The 12500-nt window shown below is 39.4% G+C and overlaps 2 protein-coding genes across 3 annotated transcripts in view; one reads left to right on the forward strand and one right to left on the reverse strand.

The window, feature by feature from the left end:
* Window positions 1–12500, forward strand: part of LOC138028105 (cilia- and flagella-associated protein 77-like) — a 405094-nt gene that overhangs the window by 358077 nt on the left and 34517 nt on the right. The window lies entirely within an intron of this gene.
* Window positions 4234–12500, reverse strand: part of LOC138028063 (adenylate kinase 8-like) — a 35362-nt gene continuing 27095 nt past the window's right edge. For both annotated transcript variants that reach the window (XM_068875633.1, XM_068875632.1), the window contains 7 exons: window positions 12122–12207; window positions 11104–11235; window positions 9391–9480; window positions 9040–9181; window positions 7836–7916; window positions 4594–4651; window positions 4234–4524 (listed from right to left, as the gene is read on the reverse strand). In XM_068875633.1, coding sequence (XP_068731734.1) covers window positions 4345–4524; window positions 4594–4651; window positions 7836–7916; window positions 9040–9181; window positions 9391–9480; window positions 11104–11235; window positions 12122–12207 — 769 coding nt within the window. In that variant the 3' untranslated portion in view covers window positions 4234–4344. The remainder of the gene's footprint in view (window positions 4525–4593; window positions 4652–7835; window positions 7917–9039; window positions 9182–9390; window positions 9481–11103; window positions 11236–12121; window positions 12208–12500) is intronic.

Here is a 12500-nt window from a genome sequence, read left to right on the forward strand (position 1 = left end):
TGTTTGTCTGCTTGTCCTATAGTAGTGTCAATGTTTTTCCTTTATCGCCATAAAAGTTTAATAGAGCGTCTCACGTGGCGAGGGCCTTCTTTTCACGGGATTAAATTAAAAGTGACCATGCCGTGATAACGCCGTGTTTGGAAGCACCGACTTGGAATCGATGTAAGGAACCCACACACAGCCCATCCAGGTGAAATGTTTTCAGCTCGAGCTCAATTAATTAAGCACCTGAATATCAAATGCAAATATGAAACCCGTTATCGTTTTTTTTTCGACGATCATTGGGCAAGGTTCACTTGAGAGTAAATGTATGACGAGGAATCATGCAGACTGGTGGTGTAATCAGCTTCGATTATCTAGGTGGCCGGAAAACAACCTCAGCTAACCTTGGCCGTCTATGTAGTTCATCATGAATAAAATAAAGATATTTATTTGAAGAGCGAGTTATAGACGAAAGATCAATTTCGTCTATAACTCGCACTTGAAATTAACAATTATTCCATGTGCACGCGTTGGCTATGAGATGGTAAATAACCAACGAGGAGCGTAACCTCGCAGTCTCATATGTAGGGTGCGTTCGATTGACCGTATTCCGGAATAGGAATACATGGAATATAAGTTAGAAATCCTTCGTTTTTACAGAGATTCACGTTAAAATGGTCAAACATCGGTTAAAATGCTATTTTAAACATATTTTTATTATCCTTTCTGCTTCGAAACGCGCCAGACATACCGTTTTAATCATCACACCACGTATTCGTATTCTGGAATGGGGTCAATTGAACGCGCCCCCAATAAACGCGAATGGATTTTATTCAATTTTCATTAAATTCTGAACTGTTTTAATTACAGAACGACAGGATGTTGTCTCAGTTTTTACAAAACTACCGATGCAATCAGTTCCACATACTTGTCACTACGGTTTATTGAGCGAGATAATCAGAAAGCCAGATACCCAATATCCGAAATTGAAAGTTTATTCTCAAACTCTTTAATAATTCATAACGTTATTAGCCGATCAGAGTGCCCCATAGACCCTATGCAAAATGGCTTTAAATTATTCTTTTGTTCATATTCAAAATAGTTCAACTAACTTCGTTCGGGATAACAAATTCTTTAGAATTTTTGTCTCAAAAACGAGGTTAGTTGGGCTATTTTGAATATGAACAAAAGAATAATTTAAAGGCAGCCATTTTTGCATAGGGTCTATTTTGGTCAGGTGCATGTATCTTGATACCCAATGAAACTACTGATCAAGACACTTGAATTTAAATGAACCTCTATGCTAATAAACCTTCGGCGAAAAAACCCCTACAGGGCGTCAAGTGGCAAATGACACTCAGAAAATAGGAAGATAGGAAAGACAGTGGTAAAACAATAGAAAAAAACAGGTAGTCTCATTCCAAAATAGTCAGAAAAATAGGAAAAAAATAGGAAGCTTTCTTTGAATTCTAACCTCTTAACAAAGCCAACAACAGCTCCGGTTCCACAACCAAATGCCTTATTTAATTTTGAACAGACAAGATGGCTTGCATCCTTCACAGAAACAAGGGTTAAATCTTCTTACCAAGGAAAACTCAGTTTTTCAAATTACATGACGTCCATAGTCGTTTGAAACTGAGGAAGATAAGCAGCAAGAAATTTTTTTGTAAACAGTCATATAACATCATAGTTCTCAGTTACCAAATGTCTTTCATTCAATAAAATTGACAAAGACTATTTGTAACCAAAAAAGTCCAATGCTTATTATTTTTTGGCTCTTTTCACAAACTCGTTAGCCTTAGCTTTGCTCTTATTTTGGGCAGTGCTTGTTGTTGACGACATGGCATTGTCCAACAGTTTATGCTGTTTTTCACTACATCGACTCGCTTGCTCTAATCAGTGTCGAGCATCATTGTCGATACAAAGACATTCAGGACATTTAATTAACACTTTTTCTTTCTCAGTCTTAACACAGTTCTGGCCGCAAAGTTCTGTACCAACTTATGTATACATTGTACCAGAAAGTACAGCTACTATTCAAAGCATTTGAATATTCATATCCTGTTGGAATCTGCTGATTATGCGATAATTTACACTTGGTAAGCCGCCGTTTAGATATTCGGATTTTTCGCACCTTCCTATTGGTTGGTAAAGGTTTAAAAGTTATTTCGAAATCAAGAAAGCATCTTTTGCAAGTTACCGCAGGAGGGACGAAATTTTCTGTTGACCAAAACGAGGTGTCGGCCTAGAATGACTATCTCACGTGATACACATCTCTTATATAGCTCTCCCTGGCAACCCGTCATGCACCTCGACTGGACTATTTCCAGTCACCACTGCTCCAGTGCCGCAGAAATATTTCATTTCCGGCTCATTAGTATGCACTCAAACGCCTGAAATTCCATTTCTTGCATGTTGCGTTAACCCTGACGTCATAAGAACATGTGATGTTGGCGGGCGAAAACGACGTGATTCTGACTCGCTCCCCATCCCGCCCTGTTATGTAAATTTATTCAAAAGTTCACCTTTTAAACTCACCCAAATGTTGAATATTCATTTCCTTTACAAATTACTGTCATTTGTCTGATAAAACAAAAGATCATCACATTACAGTCATAGTTGAGAAGCCATGTCAAAAACTCGTGCTTCGTGTTTCATCAGGGGTTCAAAAACACCTCGAAGCAATAGACGCACTCCGCCTGAGCTTTCATCTGTTTCTCGGTGTTTGGAACACCTGATGACACACTCGCAGTAGTTTTTGACATATTACATAACGTCTGTTTCATTCATCAAGTCCTTTCACAGGAACTTGATGAGCCCAACAAATTAACCTGCTCTCAAAGTAACTAGGCCTAAACTAGATTAATAATTTAGGCCTAAGCTTTTATTTTAAAATGTTTAGCTTTGACGTGAAGTTTGGTAACCGACCATTTGCAGCATTTAATATTGTTTGTTGCCGAGTGATAATACCGCATTATCAAATAGTGTCTCGAATATTTTCCCTGAGCAGTTAGCGGTACAGAGGTCTGGTAGTTAGGTGACGGGCAAATAATTAACATTCCTAGGCTCGAGTCCTATGTCCATACGATTGGGTTATCTTTTAAACAATATATGACAATTTCCCATGATCCATATCAAGCTTTCACTCCTCCGCGCACCGGTGGCTCAGTTGTTTGAGCACCGAGCTGCCATGCGGGAGGTCGTGAGTTCGACTCCGGCCGGACTCAGTGTCTTAGAATAAATGAGGAGAAAGTGCTGCCATTGTAATTACACTGGCCGCAAATGGTTAGACTTTCAAGTCTTTTCGGATCGGATAAGGACTAAAACCGTAGGACCCTCCTCAAAAATATATTTCATGTTTGTACGTTCTCCGTGGGACGTTAAAGAACCCATACACTACTCGATAAGAGTAGGGGATGACGTTCCCGGTGTCCTTCGTGAGTGTATGGGTGGGTGGGTGTAGTAGGTCCACATCAGGTCCCAGTTGTTCAAACGATGCATAGCGCTATCTCCAGCGGACAAATCACTATCCAGCGGATGAACACTAGCAAACCAATTGAGTTATTCAGTGGTAGTGATCTATCTGGTGGATAGCGCTATCCACCGTTTGAGCAACTGGGGAGAGATGAGTAGCAGCCAATACTTCAACCCGCTCAAACAAATAAATAAATAAACCAACAAACAACAGAGTGACTCGATACGCGCGAAGTTATTTACTCAGCGTTTCTTCATGCGGCAATTTTTTGTTCTTTTGTGTGTGTGTATTGTTTCTCTGTAAATATTTTAGAGTTTTGGTCAGTATCTTATTAGCATTTTTGTAATCGGTTACATATATTTTAACGCATTCGAAACTTTTACTGTTCAACTTGAAAATGACCGTCGAACGGTCGAAACGTCGTTGTTTTTTAACGTTAACTTTTATAGTGAAAACAAACAATGGCCTCAGTCTACCGTTCATAAGGCAGGGAGAGGTGGGCACCACTCTTATAATACTGGCCCCAGTAGTTCAAATGGAGGATAGCACTATCCGCGCCGGATAAATCCCTATCCAGTGGATAACTCATAGCAAAACCAATTGAGCAATCCAATGGATAGTGATTTATCCTGTGGATAGCGTTACCCACCTTTTGAATAACTGGGGCCAGGTACTCATCATCTTCAGCGACCTCAAATGGAGTGATTAGTTAATTTGAATGGAATAAAAGCTGAGTGAACTGCGGAACGCAAGAACGAATCCACAATCCACAGTGGGATTCGAACCCGGTGCGCTGGGATGCACATCAAATTTAATCAAAACACATTTATGTACAATGCACTGTTTCAAAAACACCATGAGTGTTATCACAGATAAAACAGTTCATATCAGTTTTTTCGTGGTATGGGATTTACAATGACGCTCTCAATGCATTCGAACACAGTATGAATGTCCTGATCGGCATTAATATGTTGCCCAGTCTCCTCGTAGTATTCCTCAATCTCCTCGATGTAGGCCTGGTACTGAGACATTCTTTCATTCACTGCTGACTCCACATCCTTTGGGCTCTGAAACAGAAATCAAAAATGAACCAGAGATATCGATATTTACAATATACAGTCAATCATAAAACCCACCGTTTGTAACCTCTGTTTCACTTCCGTTGTTCGTGGAGGATTGTAAATAAGATGGTATCTAGAAAAGAGGAAATATATATATGAATCAAGAGTAAAATTTATTTTCTCTTGTTAATACATTACGAACTTAGACCCTCGCCTTCCCGTAAACCCGAAAAGCACATTTTGAGCACTGTCCATACGTATTACGTTTCCAAAATGGTGGCATGGCGTAAAATGCTCGCAAACAACTGTGTAACATGCGACAAAACAATGAAATACTGTTGCATCATTTGCAGCCAACCAGTTTGTGTAAAAATTGAATGCTCAATTGCCCCCGAGAAAATGAAACCGTCGGGGGCGGGGAAGAGTTCAAAATACTGCTTGAAGTGCTCCGGCGTTTTTGTAAATTTTTATAAACAATATTTATTTCACCATTTGCTCTAATAGCACGGGGTGCTCATCGAGAGAGCTTACGCTGTTTACAATAATTTTAAAAAACACGTGTCACGGTCAGAGCAAAAATAAAAAAATAGATAAACAAAATCAGTTAGACAAAAAAATGAACAGCCGAATATACCGAAATAACCTATCAATATCGACTGAGGTTATCAGTTCAAATACCTGCTGTACCTAATATGATCTAGGAACGCGTCAGCGATAAAGGGAGCTGAACTCTGAGAACAAAATGGCCGACAAAAGCCGTTTTGGACCGGAAAAGACCGAGGCAGAAATCGATGCTTTAGTCGACAAATACTACCCCCGGGAACAACATGGAGTTTTTAATAAAACAATTATTGTACTCGGGCTGGCTGGATATAAAATGATTATAACCAACGAGACACATTATCTATCACTATCACTTCAGCGCACCCTCGAAGAATAATTGTTAAGGATCCGTTGTGGAGAATGACTCTCTGTGATGAAGCATGTTCTTTGAGAAGCTCAAGCACACTCGATACACCATCAAGGACAGCGGATACACACACGAGTTTCCACTTAAATCTTAAATACGACGACAGTGATGTTGATGAAAGTGGACAACTTGAAAGTTGAGGGAAAAAGATCGCGTTCAAGAAGAGCAAGATGGGGGGGGGGGGGGGGGAAGGTAATGTGAAGCGAATCTAAAGGGAAGCGGAAAGACATCTAAACCAGTAAGAAAGGCAGTCTGGAAATAAGCACATTTAAAAGATGTCGTTAATATTATCGTAAATGAAGAATTAACGCGGAAACTAATTTTCACCAACACCAAAAAGGCCAAAAACACCGAGGCCAACACTGGCCCAAATAAAACCACCTCTTGCATGAACAGACGCCATGAGCACTATCGAGAAAAAAAGTTTTTAAAATTGTGGAACTCTTTACTTGCTTCTTGATCTCCTGCTGGGCACTTTATAGACCTCTTTCATAATGGCGGGCAAATAAACTATTCTTTTGTTTTAATGCTAATAAGCCCTACTAACCTCGCTACGACGAGCAAATTTCAAAAGAATATTTGTTTTAAAACGAGGGCAGTAGGTCTACATTAACTTAATACAAAAGAATGTAAAGTTGGTCGCCATTTATGAAAGTGGTCTATGGGAGATGGCATCCATTAACTGCTCCCCTGCGGCATGGAACATCCTTCTCAATTAGGGGAAAATTATCTTGAACCGACCATTTCTAAAGATTCTTTACAATCGCATGGCAAACATGACTGGTAATCGAAATAGTGAAAGTGATCCTCGCACTTTTCAGGACAATTTCAGCAATTGTCTCAGAGACCTGAGTGAAAAATGCAGGCGGTTTCAACGGGATTTGACCTCTGCAATGGGCTCTACGATGCCGGTGCAATGCACCCTCGTTCCCAGGGTTTCTCGTCTCTGCCTCCATTGTCGTTGCGAATAGACAATGTAGGCAGAGAAGAGAGACCCTGGGAACGAGGTTTGGTGCAATGCTCTACCAATTATCTGAGTTTAGAAAAAAACCTTTTCCTCATCAACAGGACACATACGGTAATTCTGCTCAACTGCCGCTGCCTTCTTCTCTCCTCGACTATTTTCCAAAACAGCACCTGACTTAAAAGAACATGTCTGTCTGGTCGCCATAATTCCAGAACGCGATAGTGATTTTCAAAGCGGGTGGGTTCACATATAGTAGTGTCGGACTTAAATTCGTCTAATCAATTCGTCGGATAAATCGGATGGTAGTTTACGACGTCTAGTCGACGAAGATAATACACCTTATTCAAAATGGTCGCCATTGATACCTCGTTCAAGGCAAAAAAATTCTTTCGAATTTTAAGCTTAAGAACGAGGCATTAAGGGCTAATTTGAATAGAATCAAAAGAATATTTAATGGCGGCAATTTTGTATTAGTATTAGTATTTAATTCGACGCGACGATTATGCGACGTACAAACTAGGCCTTAGTCTTTCACGACTATTCCATCTTGTTCACTTCCCACAATGTGGCGAAGGATCATAAAAAATAAATTGGGTACATACGTGTAATTTCAGAGTATAGTTGACCATTTTACAATTGTAGCTAAGTTACCTGGCCTAAGAATGGAAACGAGGCTGCCGGTGACCCTGTTTTGATACAAACCTTTGTGCTTTTCTAATGTTAGAATTACAACAACACAGCAGTGAGGTCTGTATGAATTTCAATTCAATTCAAGGTCACCGGCAGCATCACAGTTGCTCATACGCTAGGTCACTGAACAAACAACTGTAAAATTGCTTATTAGAGAATGACTAATCCCTTACTAACTGAGCGTGAGGGCTGTACTGGGGAATATTGGCCCGAGGTCGTGGCAGCACGTACCGAGCACAGCGAGGACCGTGCTAAAACGAGCGAGGGCCAATATTCCCCGGTACGGTCCCCAGCAAGTGAGGCTAGTAAGTTGTCATTTCTTTGAGCGATCGGCACCTCTCCGCTTGGTGAATGTTCGTAATCTTCGTCTTTCATCCGCGAGCTTTGAACGGTAACCTTTTCCAGATAAAAAATTCCTTATGCTATAATTGTACTGTTGTGATGAAAACATTAAATTCTGCTTTTTATTTAAAAACATTTTGTGTTTCTCTCAACTGAGAGGAAAAATACGGAAACGAACCCTGTCCATAGTAATGGTTCGTACCGTAAAATCCCGACCGAAATCTAGCCAACATATTGCTCCATTTAGCTTGAGAATTGCTTGCCAAAACATAATGGTCTATATTCGTCTCCGTGAACACAATTGGTGTACACTTGGCTAGGATGAAAATGTTCGAAGATGGACCTTACCTTTCTCCAGTAACGGGGTCTACACTTCGAAGAGTGAGTCTTTCCAGTATGGTGTCTGTCGGTACATCCATAAAGATCACCCTGAAACAGTCGTGTGAGCGTACCAATTTACCAATGCACATTTCCAATCTAACAACATGGGTGACTAATTACTCCTTAATTTTGGCGCGAAATTTCATCGTTAATTCATAATTTCACATTTGAAATTACAATTTTGCCACGGCAACTTTCCTACTGTGCCAAAATGGCGTTTTCTGAACGTAATTTGTCACCCATGATATTAATTGCTAATCAAATGGTATACTCGTGAAATTAGGGAATAACTTCTCTTGCGTTTTGTCCATAATCAAACAATTTTCCTCGCCTAAAGGCTCGGGAAATTATTTCATTATGGACAAAACGCGAGTGAAATTATTCCCTCATTTCACTCGTCTCCGTTTGATTACCCTGCATACATATTTCACGGATAACCGTGTGGCTCAGTTGCAACAGTGCTGTATTATACAAGTTACTGCAGCATTAACGAAAGGAAGGCCTAAAATATTCAGGCCTGAATGTTTCAGGCTTTCCTTTCGTTAGTGCTAACGTAGTATTCGCATTACTGCGATTATATCAAAACTTCACTTGTTTCATTTCCACAGTTCAAATCTGTGTCCTTTATACATTGTTCCTTCAGTGCTGAATTATGTTGTGTTATCACAGATAGATTAACCAGTTACGGTGACCGTCTTTAAAGCAAATTAGAATTTGAAGTAATTTAATACAAGAATCATAAACTAGTCTTTACGCAAACAATCTAGAGAAAAAAGGACTTTAAAATGCGAGCCATTTTCAGCATTTTATAAATTTGTTTTTCGAGTAACTTTCAATTTAAAATTTGAGGCAGCTAGTTCGACGTAAAATTGTTTCGAAATCGAATTTAAAGGAACAAGGCAGTTTGACTTTCGATTTTCTCGTAACATGAGCTGCGAGCCAGTTTGACTTTCGAATTATTTAGAAGGACGATTTCTCGAGAAGGCCCTGGTTGATTTTGACTGCGGCTTATGTCGACGTTCGTTTTCACTTAGCATAAGCTGCTTACGCTTGCGTTTGTGGTTATGTCGCCAGTGAAAACCAGGCCTTAACTGCGATGATCCCTTGTACATTACTTTCACCTCTCGTGGAATTTATTGACAAGATAGGATGAATCATGCCATATTTGTACCTATTAGGCTCATATCCAGCCTTTGTCAATGACTCTGCTTGCTCTCTGGTTTTAGGAAAACCATGTATCACCCAGCCTCTGGTCACAGCATCTAACTGAGCCAAGCGATGTTGCAGTAACTGAAGAACTAAATCATCGGGGACTGTCAAGAATAACAGAAATGCCATTAAGGCTCACAAAATGGATCATGACAAGGCTTTGTAAGTTGGCAGTATCACCATAACTAGTATCACGGTTTGCCCCGTGTCTCAGAGCAACGAGGTCCCGTTAAACCAGCCCAGTCTAATGATTTTAAATTTTGTGTATCTAAAATAAAGGACCCCTGTATCTATTAGTAAAGGTAATACTTACTCATGATTTTTCTCTCCACATATGGTCTGATTTCCTTGCCAAGTAAAGAATCATCAACAAGAGACTGCTTGATAAGTTCCGTACTGGAAACTAAGACCACAAATGTAGAAAAAATAACCAAGAAGAACCAAAAACATCACTCTTACTGGTCAATTTTAAACAAGACCACAAGACCTGACCACGAAGACTGAAAACCAGCTTAAAGAATAGGTCTTTACTGACAGATTAAAAGAATCAAATAAAGCTATGATCTTTGCAGTTGTTCTACATGTTTGGAAATTGCGTTCGTTAGATAGTTTATTTATTCAGTCCATAAACTATCTAACGAACGCAATTTTTTCAATTGCGTAGAGAAGCCTGAAAAATTCAGGACTTCAAAGGGATTTGAACCCGTGACCTCGCGATACCTGTGCGACGCTTTAACCAACTGAGCTATGAAGCCACTGACGGTGGGAGCTGGTCATTTGTGGGTTCTAATGTTCCCGTGAGGAATAAATCAACCATGAAATTATATATGAATTGGATCATATATGAACTGCGCATATGAAACCAAGTGAAGCTATGATCTTCGCAGTTGTGAACGCAATTTTTGCAATTGGGTGGAGAAGCCTGAAAAATCCAGGACTTCAACGGGATTTGAAGCCGTGACCTCGCGATACCGGTGCGACGCTCTAACACAGTGGGTTCAAATCCCGTTGAAGTCCTGAATTTTTCAAGCTTCTCTACGCAATTGCAAAAATTGCGTTCACAACTGCGAAGATCATAGCTTCACTTGATTTCATATCCGCAGTTCATATGTGATCCAATTCATCGTAGATTAAAAGAAATTCACAAAAAGCAGAGCCTACCAGCGGTCTAACAAAATGGAAACAAATTACAGACCGTGCAATGTTGGGGTTAAAGCCTCCTTTCTACATGTTTGGAAATTGCTAAACAAACAAATTCAATAGGCCTTATTCACGATAGCGGCCATGTTGGTTTTCAAATTGTCATGCAAATTAGCCATGTGTTATGCTGGGGCGCAAACATTGGAAAAAAGGGAAATTGCGGAAAATCGACTGGTCGAAATATTGAAATAACATTGCTAAAAGTACATTTTAGAATTTAGAATTAAGTACCTTTTAGAATAATTTTATATCGTTTGATTGCCTTTGGCATTTTGACTTTCTACTTCGTTATCTGCTCAATTTTTTCACTAAAAAAAACGTCGAAGTAACTTGTGTAATCATTCTATTTTACTACTTAGGTGATAAACGTTCAATGAACGTGAAACAAAGCATCTGTGTGGCTAAGATGTTCGTTAAAACCTCGCGAACTGTTTGCCCCTTCAGAAGTGTGTAGCTAATTTACATGATAATAGCAAATCCAACATGGCGGCCATCGTGAATAAGGTTTATTGTAGCAACTCAGTGCCCCTGTCAACCGCGGAAGGAAGAAAGGAAAGAAGGTTAGCCAAACGCAACTGAGGGTGTTTCAAAGTTTGCGGCCTTCTACAAGACGGCAAACAACTCATCACTTGGCCGATGCACATGGTCTTCGAAGTTAATATTTACCAAAAATTGTTTTAAACAGGTAACTGAAGATACTGGTAATTAACACTGACGAAGAAAAATTAATTTTCAATAATGCCAAAATGAGCGAGATGTGCTATTGTGGGAACACGGCACCTTTAAAACACCCTTGGCTTTGCATCATCAATGATTCCAAACTCACCATTTACTAGGCCATATTTACTTGACAGCAGTTCTCCTTGTACGCTCTTACCACATCCTGTGGGACCCAGTAGTACAACTCGGGGTGTGTGAGGAGCATTGTCTCGAGAATTTGTCTTTAGGTAGGCCAACACTAATTTAAAAACAAGAGAAAGAAAATAATTATTTTTGTCAGATTTTTATGACAACAAGTATATTAGCTAACAGCTTGTTAGACAAATGTGCTATCCAATTACTGTCTTATGTAAAAGGGACAAACGAAGATCATTGCAGGCAAAGGAGATGTACAAAAAGAGCTAGACATTAGAATCTTGATACCAGCATATAGACCATGCAAACCAGATCCTTTACTTTAATTACGGCAGCATCATTAAACAGGGAAGGAATAAGTTAATAATAATAATAACTTTTTCCTTTAGGAAAAAGAAGCAAAATTCCTAGAGGCTATTGAACTATTGGTCCGGAGAAGGGATGGAGAGAATTAGTTGGGTGGATAAAGGAACTGTTTAAATGTATATGCAGAAAAAGATCCAGAATAAGGTGAAATGTAATGATGCTCGACAATCTTGAGCCACTGAAAAAATTACCTACACCGTAAAATGAAAGTCCAAGCTGGAAACCGAGATTGGTGAAGACTCTACAGATCTGTGCTGGACCTGTCCAAAGACTGAGCACGTGAGATGACGGGAGGAGATGCTTGACACGACACATGTATTTTGCAACTGCTTAAAACTGGACAAGCCTTCAGGCAAATCCAAATACGAAACAAGCTTTCAAAGCAATAACTCCTTCCTCAATCATGAATTCTTCATGGTGTGATTTCTTACACTAAATTATTATGTTTAGGTTCATCATTATGAAGGGTACATTTATCTGCCACATATGAAAGATGTCCACTTGTTTATGCCATTTGTATAGCAAAATCCATACTCCTTTTCATAAATTAAAGTAGAAGCGAATTTTGTGTTAAGAAGCAAAAAAAGTTGTCAAAACGTTTAACCTTTTCCAAACAAAGTTACCTTGTGAAAAGACGTCTGCTTTTGGTTGGTCAACATTGACAGATTTGTAGATTTTCTCATGACATGTTAAAATTCCATCGATGTGCCTGCATGTGAAATAGCAACGAATTTTTACTTACTGTCTCTATTAAACAACTTTCATTATGATGCGCAAACCGTGATTAAATTGACCAATTAAATTCCATGTTGCCATGTACCTGACCAGTAGTAGATCACAGATGATGGCAAAATGAGGTAAGTGCAAAAACGTGGTGCCCAGGTTGATAGCCCAATGCCTTACCGTTGTTCTTATCACACTTTGGTGTCTTCTACGATCTGTCACTGAACAGATGCATGGCAACTTGAGGTCTTTCAAGGTTGTTTTTTAAATCAATAGAAA

The sequence above is a fragment of the Montipora capricornis genome, chromosome 2 (genome assembly GCF_036669925.1).
Source record: "Montipora capricornis isolate CH-2021 chromosome 2, ASM3666992v2, whole genome shotgun sequence".
Taxonomy (NCBI): domain Eukaryota; kingdom Metazoa; phylum Cnidaria; class Anthozoa; order Scleractinia; family Acroporidae; genus Montipora; species Montipora capricornis.